The sequence below is a fragment of the Microtus pennsylvanicus genome, chromosome X, assembly GCF_037038515.1.
Source record: "Microtus pennsylvanicus isolate mMicPen1 chromosome X, mMicPen1.hap1, whole genome shotgun sequence".
In the NCBI taxonomy this organism is placed as follows: Eukaryota; Metazoa; Chordata; class Mammalia; order Rodentia; family Cricetidae; genus Microtus; species Microtus pennsylvanicus.
Window position 1 is genome coordinate 56,410,062 of NC_134601.1, and position 19,647 is coordinate 56,429,708.

At 39.9% G+C, this 19,647-nt stretch overlaps 1 protein-coding gene across 3 annotated transcripts in view; it reads right to left on the minus strand.

The window, feature by feature from the left end:
• The window catches only part of Dock11 (dedicator of cytokinesis 11), a 195,427-nt gene that overhangs the window by 38,062 nt on the left and 137,718 nt on the right, over positions 1-19,647 (minus strand). For all 3 annotated transcript variants that reach the window (XM_075956583.1, XM_075956582.1, XM_075956581.1), the window contains 7 exons: positions 17,688-17,754; positions 15,767-15,814; positions 13,640-13,782; positions 11,476-11,591; positions 7,597-7,734; positions 3,790-3,972; positions 60-173 (listed from right to left, as the gene is read on the minus strand). In XM_075956583.1, coding sequence (XP_075812698.1) covers positions 60-173; positions 3,790-3,972; positions 7,597-7,734; positions 11,476-11,591; positions 13,640-13,782; positions 15,767-15,814; positions 17,688-17,754 — 809 coding nt within the window. The remainder of the gene's footprint in view (positions 1-59; positions 174-3,789; positions 3,973-7,596; positions 7,735-11,475; positions 11,592-13,639; positions 13,783-15,766; positions 15,815-17,687; positions 17,755-19,647) is intronic.

Consider the following 19,647-nt stretch of genomic DNA (forward strand, 5'->3'; position numbering starts at 1 on the left):
GCACACATTCTACCAGTGACTCACAATCCTGGCCAAAGTGGCTTCAGTTTACTCCATACCTTCATAGGTCTGTCGCTGTTTGCAAAATTATTGATAATGAATAAAGACTCCTGAAATCTTGATCCTCCACTTAGTGCAACATCAGCTATCAGCTGACTCACAGCAATTATTATCTGTGGGAAGAAATAAAGGTTGTTTTTTTTTAATTTTTTTTTTTAAAAAAATCCTGCTTTAGGAGGTGGCGAGGGGAATCATTACACTGTGTCCAGGCTAGCATCTAACTTCTTTGTCTTCCTGCAGACTTTTGCTGCCATGCTCAGCTTTCAAATGCTCCTTTGAAAGATTTTGCAAAGTCATGGGTTGTGGTGTGTGTTTGTAATCCCTGTACTCAGGAGGCAGAGGCAGAGAGGTGTAGAGGCAGAGGCAACGATAGGATCACTGTGAGTTTCGGGGCGCCAGGATTACATGGTGAAACCCGGTCTTTAAAAATAAAGAGTGATGCCAAGGACAAAGAGCTAGAGATTCTCCACCACACACCTGACACAATGGTGGCGATCAGGTCCTCCCTCTGAATGTGCTCACATGCTGGTGGTTAGGATGAGTTTGGGCGTGACCGACCTTTCTCTTTGACAGTTTCTCACTCTATATTACTTGTCTAGTTTATATAATGCACTAGTCTACAACCTTGGGTGAATGTCAAAAAAAGTCATGCTCAAACGTTAACGGCTCGATACCTTCCTCTCAATCCAAGAAGACAAGATACAGTAGTGACTATGAGCACAGGCTCTGGAGTCAAAGCGCCTGACATCCAAATTCTGACTTTAGTGGCTAGTTAAGGCTTTACATTTCTCTTACATTTGCTTATTTTATTTTATTTGCTTCCTTGCGTGTGGGGGTGCGCGATGCCACAGCATGCATTTACGGATCAGAAGACAACTTGTGGGATTTATTTTTCGCGTTCTACCACGAAGGGCCCAGGTATCAGATTCTGGCTATCAGGCTTGATAGCAAACACTTTTAGGCACTGGGCCATTTCTCTAGCCTATAGGTAACTCTTCACTGAGCACGTTCTGTATTCTAGCTGCTGTTCTAAGTCTTTATATTTATTAACTCATCTATATTAAATGAAGCACTGACAGAGCTGATAGTAGGGCCAGAGATGGACTCTAATAGAACATTTCAGGCACCCTGGTAAATTAATCAAAGCCATATATTAGGGGTGGTGGGTATTCAACTGACTTCACACAAAAGCAAACAGTAAAGGGCTGACAGCTAGTGCTGGCTAGCTCTAGTTTGCAACCATCACTCTCTAGACTTAGAGACTTGTTTTCTTGGAGGATGTCCTCCTGCAAGGCAGATGGGACGCTTAAGTCAGGGTCTTTACATGTGCTGTTCCTTTAAAAAATATTAATAATGGGTCCTTTGGAAAAGCAACCAGTGTTTTTAACCACTGAGCCATCTCTCCAGCTCCTTTATAGCAGATTTTTAAGGGAGTATTATTTTTCTATTAGAATTGTACTTTATTGATGGCATTTTCAAAAAAGCAGCCAATGGTTGTTTCCCTATAAATAACCTTTTCTCTAGTAAATTGCTCTAATGGGACACCAAGGAAGATCTGTAACTAGAGACTATATTATCAGTAGCCTACTGAGCCAAGAAGTCCCAGCTGGGCTTAGATTCTGAGTTGTTTCAGCAAATAATCACAACGCTAAGGAGATGTGGAATAATAATTACCGCACAGTGTATTCTCTGTGCTGTGCATGGTGCCAGCTGCTCTCTGTATCTCGTTTGTCACCCTCATACTAACCATGCAAGGTGGCCAATACTTGGCCTCATTTTACAGATGAGCAAACTGGTTCAGTCAGATTGAGCAACTTGCCTAGGGTCACACAGCACGTAAGTAGTTGAGCTATGTGTTAAACAGATAGTTATCTCTATAAGTTCTGAGATTTGCACAAAATCTTGAGACTAATCCATTATTTGTTGAGATAGGGCCTTGCCATGTTAGCCAGATTAATCTTGAACTTGTGGGCTCAAGTGATCCTCTTGCCTTGGCCTTTCAAGTAAATGGGACTATACAGGTGCATGCTAGCACCCCCTGGTCAATTTTTTTTTAATTTTTGCCTTTTGAGGCAGGGTCTTGTCCTGTAGCCCAGGCTGGCTCAAACGTGCAATCCTCCTGTCTTAGTCTCCAGTGTGTTTGGATTTTAGGCGTGTACCATCATGCTTGGTATCACCTGCCGTGTATTATCTAACCGTCTTACTTAGTCATCTTAATTGAGCCTCACAAAAACTGTGAGGTAGAGTTTCTCCTCATTTATATTTGAAGAAGCTGAAGCACCAGCGAGGCCGAGGAAGCAGCCTGCTCCAGGGCAGACTGCCATGGAATGTGAACCTCAGCATGCACTCCAAACTTAGACTTTAGAGTAGCCTTGTCCACGGGAAAGAGGGTGTGAGTCTCATATCTATGTAGCTACAAAGAGAGAGAGATGGAAGTGAAACTTACTTTTTTTTCCTCATATTTACTTTGTATGTGTGTGTGTGAGCGCGCATGTGCGTGAGCCCACGCACATGTGAAGTTCAGAGAACAGCTGATTTGGCTTGTTTTCTCGTTTCACCATGTGTGTTTTGGTGATCAAACTCAGGTCATCAGGTCTGGCGGCAAACACTTTTATGCACTGAACCATCTTGCTGATCTGAAATTTACTTTGATGTATTTTAATTAACTCCCAAATTTGACAAATTTATTTTGATGTATTTTAAAAACCTTCCCAAGTCAATAAATCCTTTTAGTATATAAACAATGTAAGACAACATAGATGCTCTATTTTTTATGTACCTATTAATTGAACTTTCAGCACATGTCAGTCTGGACCAGTCACATTTCAAGATGGTCACATGGTCTGAGAACTACAGCACAGGAAGGGAAAGTCAGATATTGATTTCTTTTGCAGTCCTGAGACTGGAACCCAGAGCCTTGTGCATGCTAGGCAAGCACTCTACCACTGCGCTATAGCCTCAGCCCTGTGTTAACCTTTTGTTTTGAGATAGTATCCTTCATGTTACCCAGGCTGGCATTGCCCTCACTCTACAGAAAGGTAGGACTTGAAGTTAATATCTTCCTGCCTTAGCCTCCCAAGTACCTGTAGATGTTGATCTTTGTGAGGCATGGGGTGGGATTGGGCACATGTTTGTAGGCGCGTATGTGTGTCTGTGTGTGGAGATCAGAGGTCAACGTTGGGTACCATTCTTCGGAAGCTGTCTATTTTAATTGGGGGGGGGCATGGCTTAGAACTTGTCGAGTAAGGTTAGCCTGGTTGTTCAGTGAGCCCCAGAAATTTGTCTGTCCCTGCTTCCTCAGTCTTAGGATTACAAGTGCATACCACATGCCTGGCTTTAAAAATTGTATGAGTGATACAGGTACTTTGCCTGCATGTATGTCTGTGTCCCTGTGTGTACAACCACTTACATGCCTGGTACCCAAGGAGGACAGAAGAGAACAACAAATCTCCCGGGATGGAGTGACAGAGGGTTGTGAGCCACCATGTAGGTGCTAGAAACCAAATCTAGATCCTCTGGGCAAACAGCCAGTGCTCTTAACCACTGAGCCATCAATCCAGTACCTGGCCAGTTTTTTTTCTGTGGGTTCTGGGGCTCAAACTCAGGTACTCCTGCTTGCAGGACATGTACTTTACCAAATGAGCTACCTTTCTAGCTATAGATGTTGGTTTTGATAGAGGCCAGCGGCTGAAGAGGAAACCATCAAGAGGAGCTTTGATTGCTACTCACCTGTAAGTGTGTCCTCAGGAAGGTCTTCCTTTTGGTATACTCAAAGTTGTTTCTCATCAAAAGATACAAAAGTGCAGATGCCTCATTCCTGGTTGAGCTAATCTTTGAAGTACAGCACTTTAAAACCTCATAGCAAAATGCAGCGCACATATTTACTCTCCCTTTGAAAAAGGCTGAGGGAAACTAGACAGGGGAAACAGAAGTGAGAATCTGAAAAATCTCTTAAAGTCCACCAGTTATCAAGTGTCGACTGTGCCTGACCTAAAACTATGCTGGGTGCTTTAGAGGATAACAAATTAATACTAGTCAGAGCTCTGTTCTCAGGATAGTCTGACCTTGTTACTATACAGACAAGCAATGACGGGACAAGTCAAGTCAGTATTGTAGTTACTCCAAAAACATAAAGGTATTTGTCATAAATGTTGTCAATCTGAGAAGAGCGCAAGATAGCGCAAAACATATGAGGGACAGAGTTTCAATGACACACTGAATAAATGAATGATGAATGATGCCTCTAAAATGGAGTCTTAGAACGGGAAGACCAGTCTGCATTATGTAGTGTTTGTTTTATATCTAAACGCTGTGTTCAGTGTTCCATGTGCTGAGAAAAATTAGAACTGAAAGCCCTTAGGAGTGAAGTGATCATTTTATTTTTAACAAAATAGAGATAGGTTAAGTGCTCATCTATGCCTGTCCATTTTCTCCTCTATGAGCAGTGCCAATTAAGACACACTTTGTCATAGAAAAAGAGTGCCCATGTGGTCAGCAACTTCTCAAAACTCCCAAGAGGCCTGCTGCTTTGAGAATGCGTTCAGCTTGCTGCTTTGTGGAAGATAAACTGTAGAGCTAAGGTGGGCTTATGAGAATTCCCTATGCTTGCAAGTTGAGGCGAGCAAGCTGCTTCATATGTGTAATGAACATTTCCTCAGGGATTCTATAGTTTCAATGTCACCCACTCGACATGCTTTCTTGGAAACTTTGAATTTTAATCCACGCTTCAGGAATTTATCTGCGGGTATTTTTTAAGCCTTTGTAGCAAGTGCAGTGTTAGGCAGGCAATGGATGTTTAATAAATGCTTTCTGATGGGAAAATTGGGAAATCACATAAAATTTCACAGGATTAGATCAACTCTTACTAGACAAGATTCCCTGGTATAAAAAAATTTAAGAGTGGGCATAGCTACGTGCAGTTAATCCCTACAGTAAGTCTGCCCACAGTACTTGAGACATGAGCAATGGCCAAAATTACGAATAACTTCCTCTACAGAAGCTCTAATGTGCCCCTTTCCTCTCACTTGACCACTCCGCCTCGTGAGTTTACTGACGCTCTTTTTCCCTTTGGCTTCCATGACATCTTTCACTCTTGCCTTTATTTGCTACCTCTGCCACTATTTCCTCTTTCTCGTTTACAGAGTTCTCTTTCAACCCTTTCTGTGTTAGCTTCTTCAACTCTGATACTGGCTTTTCGTCTCTATTCTTCCAGGGGGAATTCAGCCATTCTGGGGCAGTCCCTTACATGCTGATTGTCCCCTGACCATGCTCCAGTTATACTTGTCCTTTATGTTCTGAATTATCCCAGACTCTTTCCTGATGCAAGACTTTGACAAACGCATGTACTTCTCCCTAGGATGTTCTTCCTTGAACCGTTTGTGTGGTTGAGACCTTTTACATACCTCACTTCTTATTAGATGAAGTATATCAGCTTGAGGTGGTCTCCAAATTATGATGGTCAAATGAAGAATTTAAAAAATTACAGTGGAGTGAAAGGTAGAAATTTTAATGTCAAATTCTGAGCTCTGTTCTCTTTCTGGATATCACATAAAGAATGAAACTCATATTCCTGGGTGGTGGCAGTAAGCCACAGCCCCCATACACACATGGGATCATGAAGGAAAACAACAAACGCCTTCAATGTGCTATGCTGCTGAAGCATGACACTCAATAAATTCTGTTGAAGGCCATTTGAACACACTTAAATGATTTTCCACTTAAAAGGGGTTAATTGGGCTGTTACCCCATCATAAGTTAAAGAGCATTTGTACTAATGCTAATACAAAATGCTAAGGCATTTTGCTTGCTTCTACCCTAGAACTGAACATGATTACAAATTGTTCTGTTGTTCATTTTTGTTCTCTACCCCACCCCCAAGGCTGGAAAGCCTTAGGTTGGAGACTATTCTTGTTTTGTATCTCCATAATCATATCTCTAGCAGCTAGTACAGCACTTGAGAATGTGCTCACTAAATACAAATGAACGGAGATTTAGACTCTGTCTAAATCCATGAATTTCAATGTTACAGAGGCAACTTAAATTCAATACAAAACAGTATTCACTATTTTTTTATCGTAATTATAGTCTGTCCCACCATTTTATTGGTGAACTGGTGATCAAGTCCAATAATTCTCTTTAATATATATCCTACCACCGAATCCACGCACCAGTGACTTTTCTCCAGGTACTATCACCAATCTCTGTTCTTCTGTTTCTCTCTTCCTTTTTTGTCCATCCATCCATGTTTCACTATGCAGCTCTGGCTAGCCTGGGACTTGCTATGTAAACTAGGCTGCCCTTGAATTCAAAGAGATCTGCCTGCCTCAGCCTCCCAGCCCATACATTTCCTATTCCTTTTTCAAGAGGTTTACTCTTCCCTGGCCACACTGATGCTCTCTTAATACATAGCTAATCGTGCTAGTTCCCTGCTTAAATCCTTTCTGTGCCTATTTGATTCTTAGAAGATGAAGCCTAGCTCTTCCGATGACTGACTACACATTTTTCTACTTGCCATTTTTACCTTCAGTTTTATCTCCTGAATCCACACTAATCCCTCCACAGTACTCGTGCTGAAGAGAAACTTTTGCTAAGCTACAGCATTTTTATCTTCTCCTGGGCACACCCAGTTCTCGGCACAAATTTCATACCATGATAGCATTTGCTGATATATTTGTATGTGTGCACATAGGTATCTTTATGTGTGTTTTTATCTATTACACAGTAAGCCCTCGGGATTCTCTGTACAAACTTCATATCATGATGACATTTGTTGATGTACATGTGTGTGCATGTACGTATCTTTATGTGTACATTTTTTATCTATTGTACAGTAAGCCCTCAGGATTATAAGCAATAACTACCAAACTAGTACCTATTAAATGGATTATTTCTAAATGTATTTCCACTCATTTATTCTTTCATGTTTGCAGAGAACTCACTTTTTCATAGCTTCCTTTACTCTTAAAGCATATTAAAGAATGGAAACTTTTTTTTAAAGCTTCACATTTACCTAATTTCTTATTTTACATACAATGAAAGTTAAGACTTGTTCATTGGCAAGTTATTATGCAAGATCTCAGAGTTCTAAAAGTTAATTTCGATTATCAAAATGCTTATGCAAAATTTTTTTAAAAAATAAACAAGACTGGTCCTTCATTAGTGCAGTAGATGGTGTTCGTCCTTATCATATGATAAACAAGACAAAGAAAAACTGGCAAAGCTGGTGATTTAAAAAATGACATTGGGGCTGGGAATGTAGTGCCCCTGGTTGGTTGAATCTTGAGAGAGAAAAGAAGATCCAGATGGAGAAGGAGACTCTTGACAAGGGCCTACTGAAAATGTAATGGTACAATGGTAAAAGCAAAAGCACGTTCTGGTTTTAGAAGATTCTTTGTTAGGTCCTCAATATAGATTTTGCTATGTGGTGCTTGTATGTCCAAAGGCATTGGTAGTAAATAGCTGTTTGTGTATGTCATCACAGTGATTCCCATTCCTCTGTCTTCCCGTGAGCTCCTAGCAGGTTAAAGTTGTTCTTACCTTACTGATGAAAGATCTCAGTGAGGCAAAGACATGCTTGAGTGATGCTTCAGATTGTCCATTTTTAAGAAAAGCAAGATGAATATCAAATACTTTTTTCATTAATGGGTTGTGTCCATCATTATTTAAAAGTTGGCTCTACAAAACATGAAAAACAAAACAAAACACCCAATTTACAGAATCATTTAGTTTAGCCCTCTTGCCCACATACAAGAGAACTAATTTTACTGCCTGACCAATATCTGCTTATGAATATGCTGTTTGACCTTTGGAAGGTTTTTTAGACTATTTTGAGTATCTTAACTAAGAATATTCATGGGATCTTCAACTTACATTGGAAATCTTGAAACACCATAAAACTACATCTACAATATTGAAACTCTTAACCTGGGAGAGTTGGCACATACCTTTAATCCCAGCACTTGGGAGGCAGAGGCAGGTGGATCTCTGAGTTTGAGGCTAGCCTGGTCTACAGGGTGAGTTCCAGGACAGCCAGGGCTGAATCCTATCTTGAAAAAACAATATAGACAGACCGACTGACAGATGGACAGGAAGGAAGGAAGGAAGGAAGGAAGGAAGGAAGGAAGGAAGGAAGGAAGGAGAGAAAGAGAGAGAAATGCTAGCATTTAGAATAGCCAAAAATACTCTTCTAATGGAACATATCAAAATACAAAATGAATATAGAAATAATATTTCATATCCCATCCCACCTTCCTTTCTGTTTTCTTCATTTTCTTTTTTCTTACAGTTCTCTCTATGTAGCTCAGGGTGATCTAGAACTTGCTACATGCATAGACCAGGTTGTCTCAAAGACATGATCCTCTTACTGAGATTACGCACATGTCCAGTTATGACTGGCTGGGAGTAATACTTTTTTTATTAACTTACACTTTTAGACACTTAATAACCAGTAACAATTCTTTTAAAAAGTCTGCTACTTAATTTACCTTTGGAAGTGCATTCTATATAAAATATATTTATGCACTATTAACAAACTGAACCTTCCATGAATTCAGAAAACAGATATGGCAACTGGCTATTAAATACCTCTTGTAAATGGGCCTAGAATAATAGTATATTTGTACAGAGATATCAGTTAGTTTATGAACTTTGCTTTAAAATAAATCCTCAAGGGGCTCCAACATATAGTTCAGAGGTAAATTGTCTGTTATGTGAAGGTCTGGGGTTCAATCGGTGCTGCAGGAGGTCTTTCTGCTCCTTCAGCCAATAGCCACTGATATACCAGCCAATTGGGGAGTGGTCTTCCTCTCTCTTTAAAAAACCAGCGGCTGCCCTTCTGTCTCTCTCTTGCTTCTGGCGCCTCTTCTGGTTACTAGACTCCTTTCCTGATCAAGCAGAGGGCTGTTGTCTGGGATGGTGATCTGTTAGTTTTTTCTCTTTAAGTAAATAACCATTCTATTATCATAATTCCAAATTGGTGTGGGACTGTTTGTGACTTATGCCTTCATCTGGTGCCCAATTATCTCCCTTCTCAGGCCTTTGATAGGGTTGAAGATTAGATAGTCATAGTCACTGTCCTCTTATGATCTAGCCAAGCCACTTCCTATACAAGACTTAGATTCCACAGGATATAATGTTTATTTAGCATATGTTCCTTGCTTAATATTGTTTATGGTTATTGTAATTCTAATCTTATACTTAATATATGTTCCTAATGTATATTGTTTTGTATTGGGTTTACAACTATCTTACTTAAACAAAAGGAGGAGGTGCTGCGGGAGCTCCTTCCACTCCTTCCGTCAATAGACTTTAAGATACCAGCCCACTTGGGCATGGTCTCATTTGCTTTAAAAAGCAGCGGTAGCCATGTGCTTGCTCTCTTACTTCTGGCTCCGCTTATGGCTACTAGACTCCTTTCCTGATCACGTAGAAGGCTGTTGTCTGGGATGGTGATCTGTAAGTTTTTCCTTTAAATAAATAATCCTTTTATTAATAATAATTCCAAACTGGTGTGGGATTGTTTGTGACTTACGCCTTCAAATCCCCAACACTGCAAGAAAAAAAATTACAAGAAAAACATTGGGGCTGGAGTGATGGCTCTGTGGGTAAAAGTGCTTGGCATGAAAGCATGAGAAATTTAGTTCAGATTCTCAGAATCCATGTAAAATCAGACACAAGCATCTGGAATCCCAGTGACGTCATAAAAATCACACATTCTCCTTTGTCATCAGCACCATTTACTACCCCCACCTTCAAAATAAAGAGGAAGGTACTCAGCAACACAGTATGTGCTTTGCATGCAAAATAGTAAGTTAATATTGGTAAAGTGCTTGAGAGAGAGAGATTGACTTTTATCAAGAAATAGATAAATCTTTATTAAATAAATCAAAACATATCAAAAAGGCAGTTAGGAATAAAAGCCTAGTCATGAGATGTGATGTCCTATCTACTGACACAATGAAAAATAGATGTGTGTGTTATTTTAATCAAAACAAACCTAAGTTTTTTGCAAGGTCGCCTCCTACAATTTTTTTTTTGTTATTGCTTTTTTTTTTTGAGACAGGGTTCTCTGTGTAGCTCTGGCTGTCCTGGAATTCACTCTGTGGATCAGGCTGTCCTCCAGCTCACAGAGATCCGCCTGCCTCTGCCTCCTAAATGCTGGGATTAAAGGCGTGCGCCATCACTGCCCAGCTTATACCTCCTTATTAGCATGCTATTCCATTCTTCCTTATAATGTCTTTGAGAAGCATGGGGCAAGTTTCCACACTATATCTGGAAGCCAAAACAATTAACTACATTATGTAAGAAAGGGGAGCAAACATACTGGATTGCCTTGCCCAGACTTAATACAAGGGCAGGTGCTTAGTCCTACCGCAACTTGATATGCCATACTTTGTAGATACCCATGGGAGGCCTGCCCCTTTCTGAACAGAAACAGGGGAAAGGTGGATTGCGGGGGCAGGGGGCAGAGAGGAGAACGAGGTGGGGTGGGGGAATGGAAGGAGAGGAGGGAATGGAAAATTTGGTTGGGATGTAAAATAAATAAAATACATTTAAAAAATGAAAGGGGAGGAGAGCAAAACAAACAACCCAACCAAAACAGCCCGAAATAATCAGTAAGTGAAGAGAGAGCAGGTATGACTTCCGCATTTGGGTTCTCACCGAGGCTGTTTACATGATGCTCATGTAGTTTTTGTTTTCAAAGCACTCCCCCGTCTATTATCTTAGTTTACCCTTCCATTGAGCTTGCAAGCAAACTTGCTTTTACTTTATTTTACAAATCAAGGGAGTAATGATTTGGGATGAGAGAAAACATCCGAGAAAATCCTGAGCAGCCAGTCAGTTTGCCTGCACATTATCCCTATAAGCTATCTTGTTACAATGGGTATTTTGGCTGGCTGATTTTCTCATGATTTCCAGTAAAGTTTACCAGTTATTTTAATAAAAACATAAAAGAAAACCCTCCTGACCTTCCTTCTTTCTCCCACTTCTTCCTCCTCCGCTATATCCTTTCTTATTCCAGTCATAGCCTTGGCTGATCTGGAACTTGTTATATAGATCAGGCTACCCTCAGATTTGTGACTACCCTCCCGCCTGTGTTGCCCAAGTCCTGACATTATGGGCATGTGTCACCATGCTTGACAGAAAACTGATTCTAAAGACAAATATAAAACAATAGAATCTGAGAGGCAGAGGAGGATTAAGGACATTTTAGTCTGAACACTTCACTCTATGGATGACTGACTTTCAGTCATTTCCCAAGGTTTTACCAGAGCACAGTCAAACTTGGCTTGCCACCAGCATTTCCTCATTGCTCCTACCAGGTTATCACAAACCAAACTGCCCTGCCTTTGGCACATAGACACTGTAAAATGTTTTCCTCACAACACCACCAGCTGAACTCACACTCATCTTTACCTTGAAGCACTGGGTGAAAAACGATATGGTGTCTAGTACTGTCAGGGAAACCTCAGTAGCTGTATTGCCTTCCAGAAGTGCCTGGTGGAAAATGTCTGCTTCTGTTGTGGCAGAACCTAGGGTAAGAGAAGCAAATTAAGCCACGTCCAAAGTAGACTCCCACAAGGGCACTGAATAATCTCCTCCAGAAGCCTCATGGAGAGAGTCTTGCCTTCTTAGGAGTCCACAGCATCAAGAGACCTAATGAGCTTCACTGCAGCTATTCCTTACTGAGCCAGGGTCTGGTCTAATCACTGCCGCCTACCTTCCACTCCTGTTATCAATGCCAAGTGATCTTCAGTATTAGCACCCTGCCAGTAGCTCTGCAGCATGGACTGAGGTGTCCGTTTGTTTGGTGATGTGGTCTCAGTAATGAGCTACGGTGATGTAACTAGGAAATCATTTGGGAGGCATCTTAGGCCATGCTCCCAACATGGATGGAAAATTGAGAAAGCCACACAAATCTAGTGGCCTCTGGCCAGAGCTCTTCAGTTCTGCCAGTGACATGAGGCTTCTCTCTAAAGCCCAGACTCTTTATGGGCTGACAGAAGCGGGCTCATCATACTTGTTCAAGAAGCAGGAACCTTTAACATTTGCAATGACAATGTGTAAAAAGTCCTTAGTCTTCTCGCTCAGGGTCTACCTGCACAAGACCTTGTTTACTATCATTGGGCTTCACAAAGCCAATTTTCCTGGCTTCTTTTTTCTGTGGCCTCCGGAAGACTGTATGAAAACAAAAGTGTTCTCAGAGTTTTGATTAATATTTGCTTTCTAGAGGGCACTTTCTCTTTATCTAGTCCTCTGACATCCCCAGTTAGGGAAGATTTCTCTCCTTGTCCTCGATGCCTTCTCAATGCTTTACCCTTTTAAATACACTTTCAACCAATAGGATCTAGTACTCGTTATTATTTGGTGCTACTGGGGATAGAACATCAGGTCTCATGCATGCTAGGCAAGCACCCTAGCACTGAGCGAGGTTCCTGGTGGTTCTTGTCCTTCTTTTTTCCTTTTCTTTATATAAGTAGAGATCAAATTTGCTCAGGAAGACCTTGAACTTGTGAACTTCCTGCCTCACCTCCTCTGTAGCTGGGATTCCAGGCCTGTACTAGCAAGCCCAGCTAGAATTGATTTACTTGTGCAGTCAGGAGGGGACATCTATGTCACTAGTCATTAAATAAGAAATAGCAACTCTAAATGAATATTATATATGCTATCTTATTAGGATATTAGTACTTTCCATTAAAATTTAATGGTGCTAAAGAGATGGCTCAGTAGTTTGGAGCACTTATTGTTTTTCCAGAGGACCTGGGTTCAATTCCCAGCACCCGCATGGTGACTCACACTCATCTGTAATTCCAGTTCCTGAGGATCAAAGGCCCTCTTCTGGCCTTAGCAGGCACCAGGAACACATACAGTGCAATACATACATTCAGGCAAAAACTGATAAACATAATATAAAATAAATAAACCTAAGTTATTGAAAAATAAAATTTGACAGTCGCGACAAAGGATATCTAATATGAAAATATATTAACAGCAATTTCATAGAAACATTCCTTAATATTAAGAAAAAGATTTAAATCACAGTTGTTGAAGGTCATGCATGTTATTAAATAGTCATGAATGATGAAATTATAGTATATAAATGAATACATAGCAGAGTTATGTAGAGAATTTCTCTATGCAAGAGAAATTGTGATTTAAGCCAGGATTTAGGATTGAAAATGGGCTTTGGTGAAGACGAGGCGGTTCAAGCCCTTGCCATATCAGCAAGAAGATCAGAGTTTAATCCCTAGAAGCCAACTAAACGCTGGGTGGTTTTGGAGTGTTGCCTGTAAGAAGGCAGAGAGGGGATCCCTGGTGTAAGCTGGCGACTAAAACTACTCATACCTGGGACTGACTGAGAGATCCTGCCTCAAAGACTAAGGTAAGCATATAATTAAGAAAGATCCCTGCTATCAACTCTGGGCCGCCACACACACATGCACATAGACTTGTGCCCACACGCATGAACATACATGTGTATACACCACACACACAAACACATGCATTTTTTTTTTAAAAAAAAGATTATACAGCATTACCAGGTTATTTCATATGGATCCCCTCTCCCATGTTTACTTACTGTGATTAAGTGTGAATGAGCTTTCTAAGCTACTGAGATGCTGTAGCCGAGCCTGCATCACTCCTGACCTGTTTCGAAGAGCTGGCATAGTTTGAGATTTTCGGTCTATTCCAAAGTGCTTTGATAGCCAGGCATCATGCACCCTAAAATAAAATTTTAAATCAAGAACTGAAATAAAGCCAGGTGGTGGTGGTGGTGGTCCTGGCACTCGGGAAGTAGAAGTAGAGGCCTATGGATCTCTGTGAGCAAGGCCATCCTGTTCTACAAAGCAAGTTCTAGGACAGCCAAGGCTGTTACACAAAGAAAGCTTGCCCGAAAACAAACAAACAAACAACAATAACAACAAACAAACAAACAAAAATCTGAAGTGCTCTGATAAAATATTTCATTGTTTGCATATTTTTAACTAAAATGTGGTTTTTAGTTGATGTGTTATTCCAGATAAATATAACTTATATAATTTTATATAAAATATAATTTTATAAATATATTCTATTCCAGATAAATTTAATACTCTGCTCAAGATTCTGTTAACTATTACTTGGATTAAATGAGGCCTATAGGAAACTGTGAGCCATCTCTCCATTCCCTAAATTGTACAAAGTTTTAATGGGATTTTAAATAGAGCTTATGCTGTCATAATAGAACTTGCGCATTTAGAAAAAGCTTCCCACTTCTATACTACTCAAAACCATTGGGGTTAAGTAGACAACACTCCAATAATAGTCAGTCTTTTGGCAGGAAGTGAGGAAGAAGAAGAGAGAAGACAGACACTGAAAATGGGAAGGGGCTGGCATCAGATAGTCTAGAATGAGTATCAATCCAGTCTCCTGGACTGCTTACAACTGGGTCATATATAAACTGAGGATGAAAAAGTTTGTTCTCTTATAAGCGTGAGGTTGGAGCAACAGAAGCTGAGATGCTAAGGTCTATGGTTAGATATACAGGGAAAGGTGGCTGGAACTCTTATCACTCAAGATGCATCACTAGGCCATTCCAGAGAGTCAGCAATAAACCCCATCCAAAGGCTTCAATTTGTGGAACTAAGCCAGGTGTGGTCACACATTTTATAATCCCAGCCCTTGAGAAGTTGAGGAAAGAGGATCAGGGTCCTTCCTTGAGATATTGCAAGGTCAAGGCAAACTTGGGCTCCATGAGATTCTGTCACCAAAATCAAAAGCAAAGAAAAAAAAAAAGAAACTGCTCTGGATTTTAACATTGAAACTACACTATTTGGAGACAGTGGTAAAAGGTGCTCACCACCAAACCTAACAACCTGAGTCGGATCCCTGGGACCCACATGGTCAAAAGAGAGAATCCACTCCTACAAATTGTCCTCTGACTTTCAAACATTTGCCATGGTAGGCAGCTGTCCAAGCATGAAAAAAATACATTTCTAAAAGACTATGTTTGATTTCCTTTAATGAGTAGTTCTACTTAATATACACACATTCATAGCTGAAATAAGCAAGACCTTCCTTTGCCTTAGGGCCCTTTGATCATCCCTGATTTTTTTTCCAGTGTTGGGTATTGAACCCAGGGCTTCACAAGCTAAGAAAGTAATCCACTGCTAAGCTATATTCTAAGCACAAATTTATTTCCCTTTTCTTCTTCTTCTTCTTATTGATGTTTATCAAGAATTGAATCCAGGACATTGTGCATGCTAAACAAATGCTCTATCACTGAGCTACATCCCTGAGATCCTCACATATTTCTTCATAAAGATTTAAGATGCAATAGAACAAATAGATAATATATAATTTATGTCCTACTTACTGTTGAATGTTTCTATTCCCCTTAGTAGTTGGCTACCCTGACTTTTTGATTTGATACCTACCCTTCTATTTAGCTGTTACTTAAGTCCTCCAGGAAATACAAGAATCTGCTCGAAGTTTAGGGGGATCTCAGAGGAAGAAACCTGCTATATTATTCTAGCCATTGTCTTTTTGAAAATGTAGTATTGGTTCATATTACTTTTAACCTTGAATTGGGATCCGTTGAATGAATCACGGCTACCTTCAGGTTAACCTACCATCAGTATCTTAGATTTTATAAGCCATGGGTGGGACTGCTCTCTGTTGGGAAAGAAAGAGGGAAAATGGCAAGTTGTAGTGCTGCAAGCATTACCTTGCTATGTTTCTTTTCCCCATATAGCGGAAGTGGAACAAACATACTCTGGAAAGGAAAATGACAACATGTTAGTAATATACTGCTACCTGGTACAACCTAATAACTATTGAGTAGACGTCATATGTTCCGGAGACCAATTTACAAGAACATAGATTTCCACAAAAATAAAGGCCCAGATAACTACTTAAAGGCCATATCCTATCTTGCCATATATATCTTCTATAGTCATATCAGCATTAAAAGTCCCATGTCAATGTACATAACTATAATGACAGATTTTAAAAAATTAAAAAAAACTTGCCCATGTCAAACATCCTTTGTGTGCCATACCATGCCATAGCCAAGGTTGCCAGCACTCATTAAGACAAAACATCTTTCTTAATTACAGAAATGTGGACAAATGCTATATTTTTGCACAATGGTATTAAAATTCTCTCTATTATCAATAACCATAAACACATGAAGTTAGGAAAAATAACATTTAAATCCCTATGTGCTCACAGCTTCAACAGCTGTCATGAACAGTCTTGTTTAAGTCCCATGAAAAGCAGGCTAATCTTCCTCCACCCTCCCCTCCTTCCTGTCTCTTTTCAAGTAGATTCTCAACATCCGTTGTCTTCAATGGGAAATATGTCCCAGCATATTTACAGTGTTTACTACAGATGGGGGACAGGTCAGGAAATTAGAAAGAGGACCATGAAAAGGAGAAATAGGTCTTCGGGGAGGGTTAGCAAAAGAAAAAAAAAGGAAAAAACGAAGCTACATTACTTGAAAGCAGAAATGGGACTAACAGAGGGAAGAAGGGGTCCAGCTGGAGTGGGAAGCAGTTAGAGGATGAGCCAAGAAAGAGCAACAGAAACAATTCGGATGAAAATGCCATTACGTGTTGAAGGAGAGTCTTCTGTCTATGTGTTACTTTCATTGGTTAAATAAAGAAGCTGCCTTGGCCTTTTGATAGGCCATCCCTTAGGTGGGTGGAGTAAACAGAACAGAATTCTGGGAGGAAGAAGGCAGAGTCAGAGAGAGCCACCATGGAGCCAGCCACCAGGTCAGACATGCTAAATCTTTCCCAGTAAGCCACAACCTCGTGGTTCTACACAGATTATTAGAAATGGGCTGAATGAAGATGTAAGAATTAGCTAATAAGAGGCTAGAGCTAATGAGCCAGGCAGCGTTTAAATGAATACAATTTCCTTGTGGTTATTTCAGGTATAAACTAGCCAGGCAGGACGGAACAAGGAGCCCGTACCTCTTACTACAATTACGGAAATCTCATTCTTTTTTATATTAATTTATAACAAACTATTAAATTAATATATAGTAGAACCCACCAGAAATCTTAACTGCTAGTTAGCAGATTTTTTGTAATTTTTTTAAAAAACTTGAATCAACTGTATAGATAATGAGATTTTGATAATGATAACATATATAACTCCTTTCAATCGCAATGGTTGGTTTCCCGATGTGTTTTAAAATACTTGTAGATGTATATTTCTATATATATCCGATAAACTACATCTCTCTGTTCCTAAAGTGGGTAGTATTTAGAATTATTCAGCTCTACTTAAGAGTTCAAACTTTACATTTGAGCTGCTCATTATTTCGGGATCTGTTCAGTTGAACAATACAGGCCAGCTACCAGTACTCTAATTTCCCAGCTTTCAACGGCATAGTAAGATGCCTGCACATCTGTAAGATTATTGGATAGGAGTTTTGTATGGCCTCATAAGTATTTCATTTCCTTGTTTTTCTTTTATCACTGGGTGAAGAATGCCAGACTCTAGATTATTAAGACAATTTAACAGTTTCTATCACATTAGCCAATGGGCAGCTAAAAACAGAAAAACTGTAACATCTAAAGTCCTTCAACTCAGTTTTACCAAATAAGTAGAACATTTAGGAAAATACCACAACTTACTCTAGAAGTACGAGAATGTTTATGAGCTCCTGGGGAGACACTTTATTCCAGTAAGTCAAGAGAGTATCTGAAAATAGGAGAAATAAGGGGTTAGATCTGAGAACAAAAACTGAGTGACCTAGGATCAACCAACACCATACACTTCATCCCTTTTTGCTTCCTACTTCCCAACACCCACACAGGATAGTAAACATCTCAGGCTGGCCTCAGATCCACTAGGGGGCTAAGGAGCTAAGGATGACTCCTAATCCTCCTGCCTCCCCTTCAGAGTGCTAGAATTAAAATGTCTGCAGCACCAAGGGGCCTTCCCCTTTCCCTTTCTTTAGACAGGATTTCAATACCCCACCCAGACTGGCCTTAAACTTAGAAGTGCCCAGACTTTCTGCTTCGTGCCCTACCTCCTGAGTGCTGGGATTACAGTATGTTTCACCATACTGTGCTCAAAATAACACACACACACACACACACACACACACACACACACATACACACACACACTTTTCACATTGGTTTCAAATGTATCAAGCAATCTTTATTTTAGTTTATAACCTTCTTTTTATTTATTTTGTAAATGTCCTTTGGGATGGTTTGCTCCAATCTTCTTATCATGATTGAAGACAAAATAAGAAAAGTTTGTTGATCCTTTATACCCAAGACTTAGCCAACTCTAACATTTCACAAACAATGGTAGGATTATGGGCGTTTTTCTGAAGAGGTGGGTACCTTTTTCTGCTTCTCAAAAGGTTCTGTTAACCAAAACAATTAACAACTATAGAGGAGACAAATTATTTTCTTCCATTTTCCTCTTTTTATAATAAGGCTGATGTTCTATCTGCTTCCAACTACTTCAGACAAAAGAATGTTTAAAATCTAGCTCATGTCTCTTTAACCTATTTCTTTCATTTCTCCAATATATCTTTTCTGATTTACCTCTGCTGCTCCGTCCCTTTCTCCCTCCCTTTTCCCCTCCCTCCCTACTTATAGGGTTTATTTTGTTAGTTTGAGACAGGGTCTCATAATCCATATCGGCTTTGAATTCCTGATCCTCTTGCCTTTACCTCCCAAGTGATGAGACAAAGGAAATGTACCACCCTTGCCCAGCTCTGACTAAATAATAATAATAATTAAAAAATTATTAAAATTTTGTTAGTATATAATTTCTATGGATATTCCTCTGATATAGCTATCAGTATTGGCTATCCCTATTGTAAATGACAAAATCTTTTATCATTAAAAAGTAGATATGTGTCTCCCTCTCCACCCAAGCCACAGCCTTTGGTAGACAGTGATTGAGGAGCCACTGCCGATTTTATGATGGTGTGAGACAGAATGAAGGGGTTTTGATGTCACTGTTCCCATTTTTAATATTTTTTTTCTGATCCTGGGATCAAATCGAGTACTCTATATGTGCTAGGAAAGTGCTCTGTCATGGAGCTATATTACCAGTTCTTTTGAAAAGTATTTTTTACAATTATATTTATTATCACATTTATGATGTGGGAGCATATTGAGCTGCAATGCTTGTAGAAATTTGAGGATAATTTACAAGTCGAGTGCTCTGTTTCCACATATGGGCCTCGGGGATGGAATTAGAGTTACACAGTTGTTGTTGCCACTGCCAGCTAGCTCCCTGGCCACGGGTGAAGGTGGGGTGCTGGTATGTAGCCCAGGTTGGCCTTAAGTTCTCCATTCCCCCACCTCTGCCTCCCAATTGCTGAAGTTATAAAGCATTTTCTAAATTTCAATTTTAAACTGGGGTCTAGCATCTCAGGAAATTGTAGAAGTAGGTCTCGAACCCACAATCTTCTTATGTCAGTCTTCCGGAGTAACTGGGAATACAGCATGGGTCAGTGCCCTCAGCTTACTCCCAAGTATTTTTATAAAAGCACAAATATTAACAGTTTCAATGATTCTCAAATATTAATCATCAATAATAAAAATGGTTTTGTTATCATTTGTT